This window comes from Podarcis filfolensis (genome assembly GCF_964270895.1).
Source record: "Podarcis filfolensis genome assembly, chromosome: 4".
Taxonomy (NCBI): domain Eukaryota; kingdom Metazoa; phylum Chordata; class Lepidosauria; order Squamata; family Lacertidae; genus Podarcis; species Podarcis filfolensis.
This window is the reverse complement of record NC_139607.1, coordinates 96,790,725-96,809,196: the sequence shown is the minus strand read 5'-3', so window position 1 is coordinate 96,809,196 and position 18,472 is coordinate 96,790,725. Positions and strand designations below refer to the sequence as shown.

Sequence of the window (18,472 nt, the reverse complement as noted above, 5' to 3'; positions counted from 1 at the left end):
GAACTACTTTGCTTCCCATAGTTTAATATTTAGGCAAACCCAGGCTTAACAGAATTTCAGGTGTTATTTTTCTGCTAGTAAATCATCTCCTAAGAATGTTGAACTGAGTCATGTTCCTGGTCAATTATGTTCAGAGACGCACATGCCTAAAATTAGATGTCCAATCGCACCAAAGCCATAATACTGCTTTTATGAAATCTGCTTTTAAAACATTCCGAAGAGCCTTGCTGCATTAAGTAGCTAAAAATGATGTGCTCACCTGTACATTGATGGGGGAGTGTTGCTTTGCAAAGCTTCTTTGATCAGAAGCTAAGGAGTAGCATCGGGTTAATTGACTTGGCTATGTTGATTTTTCACTAAATTCCAGAATATAATGACAGTTAACATTTCCTGTGAATGGTGACCTTCACCAAACTTGGATACAAATTATAGCATCGATGCAAAAGTAACTAAACTAACATCACCCACCAGATTATAGAAGGCCTGGCAAAATCTTGCCTGGAGACTGCTTTTTAAAAAACAAACATCCCCTGTTGCTGCTTACGCATAAGTATATATTGTGCAACATTCACTTAGCAATCTTGTATGTATCCGTATATTTTAATAAATCACTAAGTGCAGGAAGCCAGTTCATGTTTTTTTCCCCAGATAATCACTTCAGAAAACTGAAGAGCTCTGCTGTGCTGTTCTATCCCTGCTCCGGCTTCTGGAAGTTATCCGTGTAGCTTTTGCAGACATCAGCATCTCTTTCCAGCTCTGGGAAACAATTTCCCCTCGCCTGAACGTTTGCCATCGCATATCTGCCCCACAGCACTGCTGGAACAGGCCTTCAGCACCTATTTTGCTGTTTTGTGCTGATGTGCTGGAATAGACAATGGAATATTGTGTCCTAAGGACTTGAATCAGCTGGTGCAGTAGTTTTTAGCATTCACTTGCAATGCAGGGTTGGGTCAACCTGCAGTCCTCAGCCTAATTCCAAACGCAGCCTGCAAGCGATTGGTTCAGGCTTGTGGCAGCAGCAGCCTGTCCATCGCCCCACAGCTTTCTGGGCAGGAAGGTAGAGATGCGGAAAGAAAAGGGTGTGGGGACACACTGGCCGCTGTGACCTGTGGCAGGTTATCCTCCAGGGAAGACCCTCTGCAGAAGAAAGGTTGCTGCTGTTGTCCTATTATCCTTAGTCTTTTCCACTGAAACCTCTGAGGAGACCCACAATGCAAGGAGCTTAGTTGTATCAGGGGTTATGCAGTAGCAAGGTGAACAATAGATTTTATGAAAGCCCATTTGTGTAGGAGAAAAAGAGGCCACCTTATTGCAAATCAGGTCAGTCCATCTAGCCCAGTGCTGTCTGCACTGACAGGCAGTGACTCCTAGGGGTTTCAGGTGAAAAGATTACCTGAGGATAGAAAGTTGTGACAAATAGTGTGTTAAACTAAGACTTTAGGAAATCAGACTGGGGAGGTCTAATTTCTTGCAGACAATGAAATTCAGTTTTTGATTTTGATTGTAAGTGGAAGAGGGTAGACTAGAAATGCGGAAGGAGTATCTCCCCACCCCTTTGCGAGCTCATTCTCCTCTTAGTTCATGAAAGGTAAAAAGTAATAATTAATGTTACAAGTTCTGTCCAAAAATGTTTCATCTTAACAGGTTAGGATGCAATGTAACTATTGTCACTGTTTTCCTTTCCTTCTGGAACATATTTTTCTGCTTCTGTTGCAAACTCATGATTCTGAGAATTTATGCTGACAGGAAAGGACAGTTTAAACAGTTTCCTTGTAACGTGCTTCATTATTTTAACTCATTACCCTGAGGCTTGCCTAATAACAGGAAAGAGAGACAGGCCCCATATTAGAGCAGTGTGGGCTCACCTTGAACTGGCTCCACAACCTCTAATCTTCTGGTCCGAATTCAGAATGCTGATACCAGGGCCGTCTTAAGCATATGCGGCGCTGGGGTACAAAGATCCGCCTGGTGCCCCCTCCCCGGTTGCCCGGTCCCAGGCACGCAGGAGAGCGGAGCCAGCCGGCCACCTCAGCATCTCGCTGGCTCAGTCGCCCCAAACTCACGGTGCAGAGCCGCCCGCAGCAGAAGAGTCCACCACGGCGCTCCAGCTGATGGGCGGGCTCTTCCCCAAACTCAACTCTCGGGCCCCGGACTCTCAGCCTGGTGCCCCTGAGAGCCCAGCGCCTCGGTGCCCCGCACCCCTAGTGCCTATAGGTAAGATGGCCCTGGCTTATACTTTAAAGCAAGTTTGGGGAAACTGTGACCCACCAGAGTCATTGGGTCGCAGTTCCCACCTCACTGACGGTTGGCCAAGCTTAGGAGGGGCTGATGGGAGTTGGAGTCTTAGCAACATTTAGGTGGGCACAGATACCGCTCCTCCTTGCTTTAAAGCTTTAATTGGCCATGTTCCGATATATTTGAAGGGCGTGCCTTCACCAGTATGATCCTTCCCACTATTTGAGATCTGAGGATGCATCTGTGTTCAGGCTTGCTCTGCTGGAGCATGTGGCGGGCAGCGCTTTCTCTGTCGTTGTTCCCACGCTCTGGGTTGCCATCTTTGGTGAGAGATGTGGGTGACCTCACAGTTTTTTAGCTTTAAGTGGAGGCTGTTTCTTTTTTTAAACAGTCCTGCTGCCAACATGACGGCTTCCGCTGGTGGAGCTTGCATTTTTACACTGGGGTTTTATACTGATTGTGCCACTTCGTAAGGGGTGTTAAAAACTGTGTTTCTGTGGTGGAAGTGTGTTGGTTCTTCCCCACCTAAGGTGCCACTTCTCCTGGTAGATTATCAGTCTTGCGCATGCACAGAAGAGACCGGCCACGTTCTCAGCCTGCGGCAGCTCCCCTTAACATGGTCCATGCTGTGGTATCTTACCGGTTCCTTGTTTCCTCTTCCTGCCTTCGATTGGATCCTCGGTGTCAGGGGACTGCCACCGGAACAGGGAAGGGAGGCAGAGGGGCAGTTGGGATACAGGGAACCTCCGAAAAATCTTGCAAAGCCAGTGTGGTGTAGTGGTTAAGAGCGGTAGTCTCGTAATCTGGGGAACCAGGTTCGCGTCTCCGCTCCTCCACATGCAGCTGCTGGGTGACCTTGGGCTAGTCACACTTCTCTGAAGTCTCTCAGCCCTGCTCACCTCACAGAGTGTTTGTTGTGGGGGAGGAAGGGAAAGGAGAATGTTAGCCGCTTTGAGACTCCTTAAAGGGAGTGAAAGGCGGGATATCAAATCCAAACTCTTCTTCTTCTTCTTCTTCTTCTTCTTCTTCTTCTTCTTCTTCTTCTTCTTGCGGTGGGGAAAGCCACACCTCCAGTGGGGAAGAGGGGAGGGGACCAGAGGATGCTGCTGGGAGCCCCAGCGCCGCACCTCGTCAGTCTGAAGGTGGGGAAAGCCACACCTCCCAGGTAAAGGAGGGGAAAGGGCTAGAGGATGCTGCTGGGAGCCTCAGCACCACTCCTTGCCAAGCCGGCCAGGAGGGAAGCATGCTTCTTCCGTCGCCCACCTTGCGCAGAGGTGTAAAACGCAAAGAAGGAAGGAAAAGGCTGGGGGTGACTAAGCTCTTAGGTCGGGGGAGGACCCGGAAACGACCGCTCCCGGATTCTGCTATCGATTGAGGCAGACATGAACTTGTGGTTCTGCACTGTAAATAGTTTTGCACCAAAATAAAACCTGTAAAAGACAGGTCGGAGTCCTGACTGGTTACTCGCGAGCAGCCACCACTGCCACCTGACACTCGGCATTTTAATACAAGTTGAAGGCAAACGGTGTGTGGGCACGCATTCGCTGTCGCATGAGAGAATTTTGATTTCTCGTTTGAGAAATTTGCCCGTGAGAATCGGCATCTGTGGCATTAAATCATTCATCCGATGGTTCGGCGATAAGCAACATTGCCTGAGCGGCTGCGACGCAGAAACCTTTTCCTGGTTCAGTAGCCGTGCTCTTTCCCACAGAAACGCTGCCCTGAACTCTTGCTCCCATCATCCACTCCCCTATTCCCTCCTTCCAATCCTTAATAGGAGTACAACCTGGTTTTTTTGCATGGTGTATTCCAGTGCCTTTTAGGTTGCTGTTCTTGTTGAAAAACACATGCTTGTCACTGTCGGGCCTTGCAAATTGGGGTCAATGAAGTGGGAACCTCTCTCCCCCACCCCACCCCCCCGATTCAAGGGTACGCCGCTATGAAGTCTGCTTCCCACGGAACGTTCAAGCGATGCTGGATTGGTCTCATGAGTCACTTCCTTGTCCAAATCATCACATGGAAAGAGCTGTTGTTGTTGTTTCCTACTATTTCTGGAAGGGATGGTGGGCACTGGCAAGCTGCTCCCAAACCAGCAGTATACCTTTAACCCTTATGCAGACATCCTGCCGCCACGTGTCAGATTTGAAGGGGATCGTGCCCCACCTCACCTGACATCCGTGAACGGGTGCTCCTCGATCCTGTAGTGAAGATCACACAAATGGGGTCCTCTTTTGATAACCTCTAGACTTCTTGTCCCATGTGAAGTCCAACATGTAGGTATACAGGGTAGAGGACCAAGGCAACTTTAGGTGCATCGTATATGGAGTGGCGAAGGGACGTGGGTGGCGCTGTGGGTTAAACCGCTGAGCCTCTTGCACTTGCCGATCGGAAGGTCGGCGGTTCGAATCCCTGCGATGGGGTGAGCTCCCGTTGCTCGGTCCCTGCTCCCGCCAACCTAGCAGTTCGAAAGCACGTCAAAGTGCAAGTAGATAAATAAGTACCGCTCCGGCGGGAAGGTAAACGACGTTTCCGTGCGCTGCTCTGGTTCGCCAGAAGCGGCTTAGTCATGCTGGCCACATGACCCGGAAGTTGTACGCCGGCTCCCTCGGCCAATAAAGCAAGATGAGTGCCGCAACCCTAGAGTTGGCCATGACTGGACCTAATGGTCAGGGGTCCCTTTACCTTTATATGGAGTGGAGGGATATCTGCGTGGGGCTTGGGCTTTTGTTAAAGGTAGTGGTGTGTGGTAGGGTTCACAGTTTGCTCTCTGTGGGAACCCTTCGTTTTTATTTCGTAGATAAATCAAGGTAGTATATAGGGAGTGTCAACAACACTTACACAACATTCATCAAGGAAAGAACACTGAGGTTTTCTGGAATAGCATTTCTGTTGAGATACAATGGGTGCCTCACTTTCTGGAAGCAGTTGAAGACATTTTTGTTCCTACAGGCTTTCGCTGTCGGATGAATGGGTCCTTACCACGTGTCCACTTGCTAGGGTTTTAGCCTTGTTTTAAATGTATTTGTTGCTTTTGTGTTTTTAACTCCTATGTGTAAATCACCTGGAGATGGTGTTTTAGAAGGCAATGAATGAATGAATAAATAGTGGCAATAATTTTTTTCTCAAGAGGTTGAGCTATTGTGGGCAAGATGGCCCAAACACTGCACACCCAACAATATTGCAGTAAATGTCCTAGTTTCACAGTCCTTTTCTGAGCCATCTCTTTGAACTTTGGGCATATTTGGGAGACGAGAAACTTCAGGTCCTTCCAGACTGCTTTGCTGTATTTAAAGTTTCCAAAGAGATGGTTGTAGTACTGGCAGTGAGCAATGAGATGGGTACAGTAATGTGTGGAAATTGTTCCTTAGTCTTTGCGTTTGAAAAGCAAGGGATGTTTGCTCTCTTCTTCTTTCCTTCTAGTTTCCGAAGCTTTTAACACTTTGCTTTAAGGTTTTGACAGCATTTGAAACTGCCTTACATTGAGATCAGGCTATTTGTCCATCTAGCCAAGTAATGGCAGCTGCTCTCCATGGTCTCAGGCACAGAGAGAGAGGTCTTCCCCAGCCCTGCTATAGAGTTCCTTTTAGCTGGGACGTACCAGAGATTCAACACAGACCCTCTGTATGCAAATCATGTTCTTAACCACTGAACTGAAGCCCTCAAACCACCAGCAGATCTCAGAATTCTGAGCTTGTATTATTCAGCTTTTATTTTTCTATATGCAGGGGGGGTTGCACAGAGCTATTTTTTAAGCGCTACCTTCAAACAAAACAACAACTGATAGTAAATGTGTAAGTCCAAAAGGGTGGCTGTGATCATGTATGTGCAGAGTTGTGATCTGTACATCTCCCCCGGCACACACTGTTTTATTTGTATTGTAACATACTTTTGAATCATATGATGAAGGGCAATCTAGAAATCATTTTCTGAATAAATAGAATATTTTGGCAAATGCTCCCATAACTCTGTACAGATGCTGCAGAATGAAATTTATTTATTAGATTTCTATTGCTCCCCATCTCCCTTTAGTTGAGATTTCTGCATTGCCAGGGGGTTGGACTGGATGACCCTCTGGGCCCCTTGTAACTCTGCAACTCTGTGATTCCCAAAGGAGCCCACAGTGGCAAGCAACCAAGCAGGAGAACAAAACAATAAATAAAAGACTTATTTAAATCAGCCTTTTAAAAGCAGTCACACACCCTCGCAGGTAATCATTTCAAGATTACCAGGGACAGTCTCTTTTAGCCATCAAATGCCTGAATAAACAGGAGTGTTTTTAAATTCCTCCTGAATGCTAATAATGAGGGAGGCAAGTGCAGCTCACCAAGGAGGGTGTATTCCACAAAAGGTGGAAATGCCACCATTAAGGCTCTGTTATGGGTCGGCGCCACTCAGCACTGGCACTGAAGGCAGGACTTTTGCTGCTGATCGAAGGGCCCAAAATGGTGGGTGGGAGGGAGAACAACTCTTTTAGGTACCGTATTTTTGGCTCTATAGGACACACCCGACCATAGGGCGCACCTTGTTTTAGAGGGGGAGAACAAGAAAAAAAATATCTCCCCCTCTCTGCTCAGCATCCCTTCAGCGAAGCGGCAGGAGAAACAGAGCCCCTTCCATTTCTCCTCCCGCTTCGCTGAAGGGGCGCTGTGCAGCTCTCTCTCTCTGCTGAAGCTGGAGAGTCTTGCTCTCCCGGCTTCAGCAAAAGGAACCCGAAGCCTTCGGAGCACAGCGCGAGTTCCCGCTGCGCTCCAAAGGCTTCAGGCGGCTATTCCCGAAGCCTGGAGAGCGAGAGGGGTCGGTGCGCACTGACCCCTCTTGCTCTCCAGGCTTCAGTGAAAGCAACGCGAAGCCTCCAGAGCGCGGGGGAGCGCTCCCTCTGCGCTTCGGAGGCTTCGTGTTGCTATCGCTGAAGCCAAGGAGCCTGCATTCGCTCCATAGGACGGACACACGTTTCCCCTTAACTTTTGGAGGGGGAAAAGAGCTTCCTATAGAGCGAAAAATACGGTACTTCATTCAAAACCAGATCTTGCTGACGTCCGTCTTCCTCAAGCAAGTGCCTCAGGAAGTGCAAGGAGCCTAATTGCATTCTCTTTTCCCTTCCACCAACAGATAATAAAGCTGAAAGCAGAAGCTCGACTCGACCTTCTGAAGCAGATTGGGGTTTCAGTGGACACCTGGCTAAAAAGTGCAATGAATCAAGTCATGGAGGAACTGGAGAATGAGAGATGGGCCAGCCTCCCCGCGGTGGCCAATAACGGCTCTTCGCACTTGGTACGTTCCTCTTTGTGACGTTTGCCTTTCCTCCCTCTTTCCTTTTGACCCCTTAGTTACAGTCATGCATCCCCACGGCGCATCCGCGTCTCCTCTGGTACTGCTTAAGTAGAACAGATAATTACGGATTGTCAGTGGGTGTTAGAAACCATCAGAAGTGGCTGTTTCTCACTTCATCCCAGCAGATCTGTGAGTGCATATTCCAAATCAAAGTGGAGTAGAGGGCCGCACCAATAACAGGAAAGATGGAAGAGGGCTGAGCCAAAAGGTGTGGTTATGATTTCATGAGTATTGATGTGTTTTGGCTATCTGTATACCAGGAGGATTTATATGGCCAGTAGCTAGGTGGCCAACTGCATCTCCTTTTAATATATCATATGTTGCACAATCTGCAGAACGGAAGACGGAGTTTACTCAGTGAGGCTGTTTGTTTCCTCAGCAATCTGTGAGTGGCCCTCCCAAGAGCTTAGCCTTGATCTCCCCAAAAACGGGGCTTTCTTCAGCCCTAAAAAAAGCTCAAAAGATCACTGCCAGTTTTTAATTCTGTGAGTAGATCGCAGTCTCTTGGGAGTTGGCCACCCCTGGCTTAGCGCATCTGCTCCAACGCAGCCGAGCATTTCGTAGTCCATACAAAGGTTTCGCAATAAACTGCAAGCCACAGGCACATTGCTAAGTAATCCCCGTGAGGGGCATTTTTGTGGGAGAGATGGGTGCAGGAGAGAATAAGCACTCCTGCGCACTGACCAAGTCCTCCCATAGATGTGCTTCTTTCCTCACCTCCCTTCCTGCCACATTCCTATTATCTCTGCTGTGGATCACTCTGGAAACCCCGCAAGGGTCCAGTGGGTTCTCTCAGCACCGTCCCTGAGAGCTTTATTTCTGCAGATGGTTATAATCAGAATTGCAAACCGAGGTCTACATTCAAGCTGCCGTTGCAACTGGTATCAAGGTACACATTCCCCCCCCCCCCTTAAATTTATATCACACCATTCCTCAAAAGAGCTCAAGGTGACACATGTCACTCTCGTGCCTTTCCTCACAGCAACCCTACGAGGGCAGGTTGGGACTGTCTCAAGGTGACTCACATGGCTGAATGGGGGGTTTGAACCCTAGTTTCCCAGCTCCTGTGTCAGATACACAGCCCCCTTACACCACACTGGCTTGACAGGGCAATATTTGGGGGCGGGGGGGAGAAAGCCACTTTCTTCCAAGGAGCTTACAGTATACATTTTGATGGTGGGTGGGTTGGGGGGTTGGAAAGGATGCAGAGGCTAGGCTCAAGAGGAATGTGAATGCACACAAATGGATTTAAGTGAATTTGGGCTTTGTTTCTGCTGGGAAGAGGCCTGGGGGGATTAAGCCTTAGATCTCTTTTCACCACCACGCAGAAAAAGAAACATCTCATTCCTCCAAGCTGCTTTCCCCCTCCCTCCTTTCACTTGGCTCCCCGCTTCCCTTCCTGTTGCAAATCCTGGATTCTCCCCAACTCCCTTCGTCTGCCCAGGGCAGCATGCCAGCAGTTGGAACGGCATCTATAGCCATTGCCAGTCTCTGACAAACTGGCAGATGCTGGAGTGTGGGAGGATAAAATCTAATTTCCATTTCCCCCCTTTGACACACACTCCCTCTAGCCAGCTTCCTGGCTTGCCCTTGGCGGGCATGCTGGAGTTAGCTAGAAGCTGGCGTTTTTTACAGCAGTTAAAGGTGCGAGTTTCCGAAACAAAAATACCTGACTGTCTCATTCTTGTTCTCTGTTGTACATTCCCTAGGGGCACGTGCGATTAAAAAAATGACAACAGGAAAGCTATTTCTGCCATTCCTTACCAAACGTAGCTTTGCAAAGGTACATTTGTGTTCTTTGCATTTGCAGACCCATTTTTTTCAAGAGGTTCTTGACAGCTGTGTGCCGAACAAATTCTAAATAAGAGAATAGCGTCCCTCAAGCAGCTTGAAAGTTCAATATTTAGCCTGTCAAAATGCTTACTAAAGAATCAGTTTCAAGAGGGGTAGCAGCGTTAGGCTGTTGCAACAGCAACTAAAAGATGGTGTTTTACAAGCCAGCAAACTTACGGCATAAGCGTTCATGGACTATAGTCCAAGATTGTATGCTATTACAGAATCCATTTCCCAGTAAGATACTCCTTTGGCTTGCCTTTGTTATTTAACCCGTAGAGGGGGATAATCTGACTGCAAAAAACAGCCCATGTAGTCACTTGTGGCAGCAAAAACGTTTCAGTGCGCCACTGAAGCAACACGAGACCTGATGGATTTGAAGATCCCTTGCAGAAAGCGCTGGAGCTCTCCAATGGATCACGTTGGAACAGTTGTCTCAGGGCAGGAAAGCCTCATGCGTCATTGATCCAAGTTGTGCAGACAGCAGCTTTTGTAATTGCATGTTACCTTTGCTAATACCACCGAGGACCCTTCGTTCTTCATCTGCAGGTTGTGCAGAGCTTTCGTCAGTAAGTCATTTTACTGTAGGCTCACTTTGAGGAAGCAGTGAAGGCTGGTGGGTTAGGCCCTGCCACCACTTTCCAAGCTGGGCTGCTGCCAAGTTCTGCGGCTGCAGCCAGGGCTCGTTCGCACTTCACTACTTTAGCGGAATGGCACCTAGAGGATGTAGCAGGAGAGGCGTGGAATTGTCCCAGTTGCTGATGCTTACTGTGTGTAGCAGATTGCTGCGGACAGCCAACTTTCCCATATAGGTAAAGGGACCCCTGACCATTAGGTCCAGTCATAGACGTCTCTGGGGTTGCGGCGCTCATCTCGCTTTACTGACTGAGGGAGCCAGCATACAGCTTCCGGGTCATGTGGCCAGCATGACTAAGCCGCTTCTGGCGAACCAGAGCAGTGCACGGAAACACCGTTTACCTTCCCGCCGGAGCGGTACCTATTTATCTAATTGCATTTTGACGTGCTTTCGAAGTGCTAGGTTGGCAGGAACTGCTAGGTTGGCAGTTTCCCATCTACTTGCACAGAAATGTAGGACAGGAGAGGATTGCCCTTTATGAACACATAGGTTCTTGCAGATTCATTTTAGAAAGATCAAGAGATCCAATTAGAGCATCAAGCATACATGGATTGGTTATTCACAATTTTGAATGTGGTTTCGGAATTTTTCCACAATAATAACTTCCTCCTCCCACCCTCAAAAATTGCAATTTATTCCCATTCTAGTTTTCCTATATCCTGAATACTGCTTGTTCCGCATTGCACATTTGAGCTCCTCTCCTCCACCTTCCCCAAAATGTTTGCCATTCACAAATGAGCATATTTTTAAATGAATGATATCCAAAATTACTCATACTCTGAAAAGACAATTGAAATAAATGAACTCAAGTCTATTCATTTTGGTGGTTCTCTAGGCTGTGCATGACTTCGGGTAGCTATCACCCTGTGTTTTTAATTACAACAAAGGTGTCTGTAGTCACAGTCTGGTTGTGTTCCACGTTTTATAGGACTACAAGCTGCTGAACTGGCAATAGCAATTGCAGCAGAGTGGAGCCAGCTTCTAGCTTGTGACATTTACAGGCTGCCAGCAGTTGTATTGCACATTAAAAAATAAATAAATGCAGGCTTCCAATTTGTTGCTGTTTTTAAAAAAACATTTTTGGTTTAGAATCTTAAACTTTCAGTAGAATGTCCAGTACACTTCCTATTCAATTACATCCTGCTAGCATTCTTTGATTTATTGATTTATTTCTTAAAATGTTTATTCTGCTTCAAAGTGATGTTTTCGAAGCGTGAGGGGGCACTGGGGGCTTGTTTACGTTCTGCAGGTTGGCATTTCTTTGACATTCTGCTTGGGATTCCAGCTTCCCTGTACAGGAACAGTGGCTTCCAGGCTGTTTTGGAGCTGTGCATATGCTTTGCTGACCTCCCGCTGCGCAGCCTCATTCGATCAAATACAGTTGTACCTTGGGTTTTGGAACAGCTTAGTTCCCGAACATTTTGGCTCCCAAATGCCGCAAACCCGGAAGAGACTGTTCCGGTTTGCGAACTATTTTTGGAAGCCGGACGTCCGACAGGGCTTCCTGCTGCCGATCAGAAGCTGCGCTTTGGTTTCCGAACGTTTTGGAAGTCGAACGGACTTCCGGAATGGATTCCGTTTGACTTCCAAGGCACGACTGTACTCATGTGCACGGAGAACCACTTCATAATGTCCGGATGTGACTCTTAAAAAATCATCATCATCATTTTCACTAGGTTTTACAATACAAAATTATTTAAAATTTCAAATACATAACCATATACAGAGATTCCTCTGAATCTCAGGACTTACCCCCTCCCTGGAGTCCCGTTTTAAACATTTAAAACTGCTTCTTCTTCCGCACTCTATTATATCAATTCATATTTTCCATGATAATTGTTACACTACAAGTGAGATCAAAATCCTGCCTCTTGCCACACCTCTTTCTTGACTTACCTGGTGACTGTTTCTCTATGGAATTGGGAGAAATGCCCACCAGAGCTAACCCTGCTGCTTGGTTTGCACATTTACTTTTCCCTTGCATGAAATACAAAGGATTCAAGAGGCAGCAAATGTTGTCACCCCTAGTTTCTGAATTAACAATTGTACATGCAACACCTTGGAGGCCGGTTAAATCTTTTTGGACAACTGCATTGCAAGCTGCTCAGCATAGGTGATTGTGTAAAAGGGCCCTAAGTTGCTGCAGAATCCAGGCTCTTACCGCAGTTTTCCCACAAATTCATGTAAACCCAAAAGAGCCTCTTGGTTTAAAAAGGAGCTCTCCAAATTCAGGACTTCCTGGCCTGAAGCTTCTCAGGCATTTAGGGTCCATAAATCCACTGGATAATCTGATTGTCAATTGCCTCTTCATGTGGAAACTGAGGAGTAATTAACATACTGTTGTCTTAAGGCCATATGGGTTACAAAACTTGAAAGTGCTAGAAGTTTTGACCCTAAGGGCTTAGAATGTGAAAGAATGGAGCATGCCTCCAGTTTTCAATTCAAGTAATGTTGCAAGTCCTCCCAGATACCAGAGGTTTGGGAAACGCTGGCGTAAGGACCAGACCGCTAGAACACCAAAAGATAGGAAATGCAAAATAGAGCCATTTCTGTTTGCTGGCAGCACTCTGCACTGTCTGTGGTGCACGCTGAAGTTGTCAGCAGTCACATTCCGTTCCTTTGAGGATGCCGAGCCAGGATTGTCTGGAGAGAGTTGTTTCCAGGATTTTTCGACTGGTGGGAGAAAAAGAGGAGATTCCTGACTCTCTTTGTGCTACAGCCTCTCCCTGCGTACAAAAAAACTACCGTATTTTTCGCTCTACAGGACGCACCCGACCATAGGACACACCTTGTTTTAGAGGGGAGAACAAGAAAAAAAATTCTCCCCCTCTCTGCTCAGCACCCCTTCAGCGAAGCGGCAGGAGAAACGGAGCCCCTTCCATTTCTCCTCCCGCTTTGCTGAAGGGGCGCTGCGCGGCTCTTCCTCTCTGCTGAAGCCAGGAGAGTCTTGCTCTCCCGGCTTCAACTAAAGGAACCCGAAGCCTTCAGAGCGCAGCGCGAGTCCTATAGAGCAAAAAATGCGGTAATGCTTTTCTCCATGGATGGTCAAACTGAGACATGGCAGGTACTGCAAGCGACTCGGGGCTTGCGAACAGGAGGCGGAAGATTCACGTGCATGGCAGTCGGAGAGGTTTGCCATCCACAAAGTAGCGCAGCTGCTTCTGTACGTAGAAGAGGGAAGGAGAGAGACACACAGAGTGAATTTCCATAGGAGGGAAGGATCACACAGGCCAACTTGTCGGTCGCTTTCTAACTCATTCATGGAGAAGGCGTACAAGGCAATTCACACCTTTTTGATTTGGTGCTTTTTTTCATAACTGACTTCACAGCTGGGATAATATCCAAGGTAGAATGAAATTGTTTGGGCAGCAGTGGTGCCTAAACGGCTTCTTGGCGAATAATGTTGTTATCTCAACAGCTCGGTCCCCTTGCTGCCTTTGCTTTTGGATCCTCGCTTGGCAAGTGTCCTGCTGGTGTTCCCTTTAGGTTGTAGGTATAATTGTGGGATGCGGGTGGCGCTGTAGGTTAAACCACAGAGCCTAGGACTTGCCAATCAGAAGGTCGGCGGTTCGAATCCCCACGACGGGGTGAGCTCCCGTTGCTCGGTCCCTGCTCCTGCCAACCTAGCAGTTCGAAACCACGTCAAAGTGCAAGTAGATAAATAGGTACCGCTCCGGCGGGAAGGTAAACGGTGTTTTCGTGAACTGCTCTGGTTCGCCAGAAGCAGCTTAGTCCTGCTGGCCACATGACCCGGAAGCTGTACGCCAGCTCCCTTGGCCAATAAAGCGAGATGAGCACCGCAACCCCAGAGTCGGCCACGACTGGACCTAATGGTCAGGGGTCCCTTTACCTTATAATTGTGACAGGTTTTTCCTCTTCCAATCTCTCTCATATTAGCTAAATGTTGACATGGAAAAGGAAGAAGGGGAAGAGCTGGAAGATGGCATGGATGCTTTTGATGACAGCAGCTCCAGTCCTTCTGGTACGCTCAGAAACTACCCGTTGACCTGCAAAGTTGTTTACTCGTACAAGGTATGTAAAAGGGCGGGATCTTGTTGTGAGTCGAGGACCCGCCACCCACATAGTAGTAGTAATAATAATAATAATAATAATAATAATAATAATAATAATAATAATAATAATAATTTATTATTTATAACCCGCCCATCTGGCTGGGTTTCCCCAGCCACTCTTGGCGGCTTCCAACAGAACACTAAAATACAATAACCTATTAAACATTCAAAGCTTCCCTAAACGGGGCTGCTTCAGATGTCTTCTAAAAGTTTGGTAGTTATTTTTCTCTTTGACATCTGATGGGAGGGCGTTCCACAGGGCGGGTGCCGCTACCGAGAAGGCCCTCTGCCTGGTTCCCTGTAACTTGGCTTCTCGCAGTGAGGGAACCGCCAGAAGGCCCTCGGCGCTGGACCTCAGTGTCCGGGTAGAACGATGGAGGTGGAGACACTCCTTCAGGTATACTGGACCGCATAGGATTGTAATATGACACAAAGACACATTATTTTTGGTTAATGGGCAAAATAAGGCCACAACTTGATTGGCTGAAGCATGTGAGTAGTATTGGCTTAGGCATTGGATAAAACAGCAATACATGACTCCACCCTGCTCAGCAGGGAGTCATTTCAGGGTTAACAACCAGTGGGAGGAGCTTGTTGATGCAAATACAACTGGAAGGTTCCCCATGACATCACCGGGGGTCGTGCCATGGCCCCAGCCACCAGCAGGGCATTGGACAGGATCCACGACCGCTGGATTCCTTTAACGGAATACCCAAAAGAGGAGGGGTAGATGATGGGCATACCCAATCCTCCAACACAGTACACATATTCCAATGCCTAACCGCCAAAGTTGTGATGAGTTGCTACGAGGTAGGCGAAAAAACCAAGAGGCTGGTGCCAATTTGCCAAACGGACAAAAAAAAGTCCTACCAGGTCCCTTGGGCAACTAAGGCAACCAACCGAAGTCCATAGCAAGGGCAATCCGCAGAAGAAACTGACCTAAGGGAGGGAGGGCGGGAGATCTGATGCAAGCAGGAACAGACTGGGGACAGAGCATGCGGCTGCTTAAATGCAGCTAACCCCGCCCACCAGCCAGCCCTATTGGCCAGCTGAAGGGCATGGTCGCGGCAGCGGGGCGAATCAGAAGCAGGGAGCCGAATACGCCTCCCTGCTGCTCCGGGAAGCTTCTCCCACTCACAACCCCTCCCCTCCGGGAAGAGGAGAGGCCTTGGTAAGCAAACGATCAAACCGACTTTGACATCAATGGGAGCCTCAGCTGTGTTCAAAATCAAAGCGTCCTTAGTAGACCTCAGTGTGATGCACTAGGTTTCAGTTAGAATGAATCCACTTGCGTTTGGAGGAAAGGACTGTTTTGCACCGGCTCTGGCCCCTTTCAGAGGATCAGCTCCTGAATGTGCTGCTCAGGGGCTACCTTTCAACGCAGTTCCCAAAGAGATTTCCAAAAGTGAGAAAAGCCATAGTCGTTTTTTGGTTCTACGCTATAGAGAATGAGGAACACAGAGCTTCATTTTATAGCGCGGCTTCAAATCCAGAGCACACATCGAGGCAGAGGGACCAAAGATTAGCATATAAACAGATCAGGTTTTTTTAAGTCGTGTTTATTTGATTTTACAAATATAAAATTATAACAATCCAAATGCATATCCATATGTAGAGATTACTCTGAATCTCGCGACTCCCCCCCACAACCCCTTCTATGGGTCCTATTATCAACATTTACAACTGCATATTATTCCATACTCTATATTTTATGTCAATCCAAATTATCCATGGTATCTGCTACATTACAAGTGAAATTAAAATCCTGCTAATGCTTCCATCTGCTTGCAGTGGTCTCCTAGATACGTTATAAATTTTCCCCATCCTTTTAAAAAGTTTTCGTCCTCTTGGTTCCTGAGTTTTCCAGTCAGCTTTGCCATTTCAGCATAGTCCATCAGCTTAGCTTGCCATTCCTCTCTGGTAGGACCTTCCATCTCTGGCAGATTTTTTTATTTTATTTTTTAATGACCAGGTTACAAATACAAGGTGAATTTGAGGGGCATGCGCATCCTGAGGAAATAGGTCTCTAGGAAGCGTAATAATTAACTGCACCTAGTTAATATGGGAGAAGGTACTCTTTCAGTTGTGAATAGATTTCAAGAAATCGCTGGACGGCTGCTTCAACCAGGGAGTGGCATCACTGATCCTTCCCCTGCTAAGATTGACCCATTACAACTTGCGTTTTCCTGAGCCTTAGTATCTATATGCCAAGATATTTATCACCCTCCTTCACCACAGGCTTCCCAACCAGACGAGTTAACCATTGAGGAACATGAAGTTTTGGAAGTTATTGAAGATGGAGATATGGAAGATTGGGTAAAGGTATCATTTTGCTTTTCCTGTCGTTGTGGCATGTTGAAAGGGCCGTGGCGGGTGGTGGGTTGCCCCTTTTTAAACGGGAAAAGAAGACAGAAAGGTGTGTATATATGTCAGGGAATCAGGAGCAGGAGCACTGGGGAGAGAGGATTGGGAGAGCGAAGGGGAAGAATCCGAGGGCAGCGTAGGGGAGTATGACAGTGGCCCGAGAGATTCCATGAGCTTCTCCAGCGAATCAGAAGATTCCCAGAAGGGGGCGCTGATGGTCAGGGCAAGGGGGGTCCCAGGGGGGACGCACCAGAAACAAGGAGCCAGAGGGGAACCCCAAAGCAGCAGTGGAGGATCGGGACCAGTTTCCCCACCAGAGCGTAGTGGGGGGGAAGAGTCACATGTGTCAGGGGCAGTGTCTCCTCCAGAGAGGGAGTCAGGGCTGACCACGCCTCCAACGGAGGGGAGGTCAGTTGCAGCTAGCCCCCCCCCGAAGGGGGAAGCAGTGACAGCAGCAGTGGAACGGTCAGGAGGAAAGCTGCTGGCTGGGCGCGCGCGCCAAGTTCAAATGTGCAGGCGCGCGGAACAGCAGGAGACCCGGATGGGGAACCAGCTCCTAAAGCCCGCCGGAGGGAGGGAGAAGGCTCAGGGGAATCAGCGGGAGAAGAGGCTAGAAAGGGCGGAACCCCGGCGGGCAGGCGGACCCAGAGGAGGAAGGAGCAGCGGAGAAGGTGGAGCAAAGCTAGAATCTTAAATTGGTGTCAAGGGGGAGGAGACTCAGACGGAGCATCAGCGGTCTGACACTTGAGACGTGGGGCTGCGCGCTGCGGCTCTGGAAGTGAAACTCAACTTCAATAAAGACTTTTATACTTAACAACGAAGCAGCGTTGGTCCTTTGTGAGCTGGGACCTAGGGTAGCTCTGACAATATATATATATGCTCCTCCATCCATTTGCCCCATTCTCTTAAGCCTTTCATTTTCTCAACTCCCGCAGGCACGGAATAAGTCTGGCCACGTGGGCTACGTCCCAGAGAAGTACCTTCAATTCCCAACTTCCAACAGTCTCCTGAGCATGTTGCAATCACTGGCGGCGTTGGACAGTCGGTCTCACACTTCTAGTAATTCAACGGAAGCCGAGCTGGTCTCAGGGAGCCTCAACGGAGACTCCAGCGGTGAGTGCCAGCAAATTCTGGTGTTTTGCGATGAGCTCCAATCCTTCAGGTGGCGAACGTTTATTCCATAAGTTTTGAGTTGCACTCTTTTACTACTCAAAGACAGCTTGCAGATTGATTAAAACACGCCATAGATAAATGGAAGCAATGTTTAAGAACAAATTTGTTTGCTGAAAGATAAGTGGTACACAACACTATCAAACCTATAGTTACGTAAATCCAACTGACAATAACACCCACAATGTAACTGGCTGTGTTTAACTATCTGAATTCTTTATACATCATATAAACATACCTCTTTTTCACATTATCAAATTAAGTAGAAGCAATTAAAGACCAGCACTTGAACAGGAAATACAAATAGATCAGTTCTTATATATGTAATGTCCAAATAGAAGCTTTTTGTGTGTTCCACGTATGTCTTTATGAATACAAGTGTCAGACGCGACAACTTTAAGGAGCAGTACTTGCAATAAATGAACTTTTTCTTTGTAATGTTCCACATATGCCTTTGCAGAGTATAGTTGCATACAGCCGAGCATACTATGCTGACGAAGCCCAGCAGGGTGAAACAAGGTATTATTCCAGGAATCCTTGTCTTAAGTTCTTTTGTCTGATACCTGCATACAGCAACTATATTTTGCAAAGGCATATGTGAAGATCTTTCGTATCTTTCGTCTGATACCTGCATACAGCAACTGCATACAACAACTATACTTTGCAAAGGCTCAGCCAGTTACATTGTGGGTGTTATTGAAAGATAAATGGTAGCCCAGATGATCCGTAAACCTCTCCCACAAGCACCACTATTGTCCAGCTTTTGTCACCGGCGGAAAACTTGCCTGTTTAATATACGACTCCAAACTGATTGTTTTAGCCTGCTGTT

At 47.6% G+C, this 18,472-nt stretch overlaps 1 protein-coding gene across 7 annotated transcripts in view; it reads left to right on the top strand.

Moving 5' to 3' along the window:
- FCHSD2 (FCH and double SH3 domains 2) overlaps positions 1-18,472 on the top strand; it is a 141,023-nt gene that overhangs the window by 110,802 nt on the left and 11,749 nt on the right. For 3 of the 7 annotated variants that reach the window (XM_083609747.1, XM_083609746.1, XM_083609750.1), the window contains exons 13-16: positions 7,345-7,506; positions 13,934-14,068; positions 16,348-16,431; positions 17,409-17,586. In XM_083609747.1, the coding sequence (XP_083465873.1) occupies positions 7,345-7,506; positions 13,934-14,068; positions 16,348-16,431; positions 17,409-17,586 (559 nt within the window). Of the gene's footprint in view, positions 1-7,344; positions 7,507-13,933; positions 14,069-16,347; positions 16,526-17,331; positions 17,587-18,472 lie in introns of all 7 variants that reach the window. The other 4 variants (XM_083609745.1, XM_083609744.1, XM_083609748.1 and 1 more) reach the window with 2 other exon arrangements.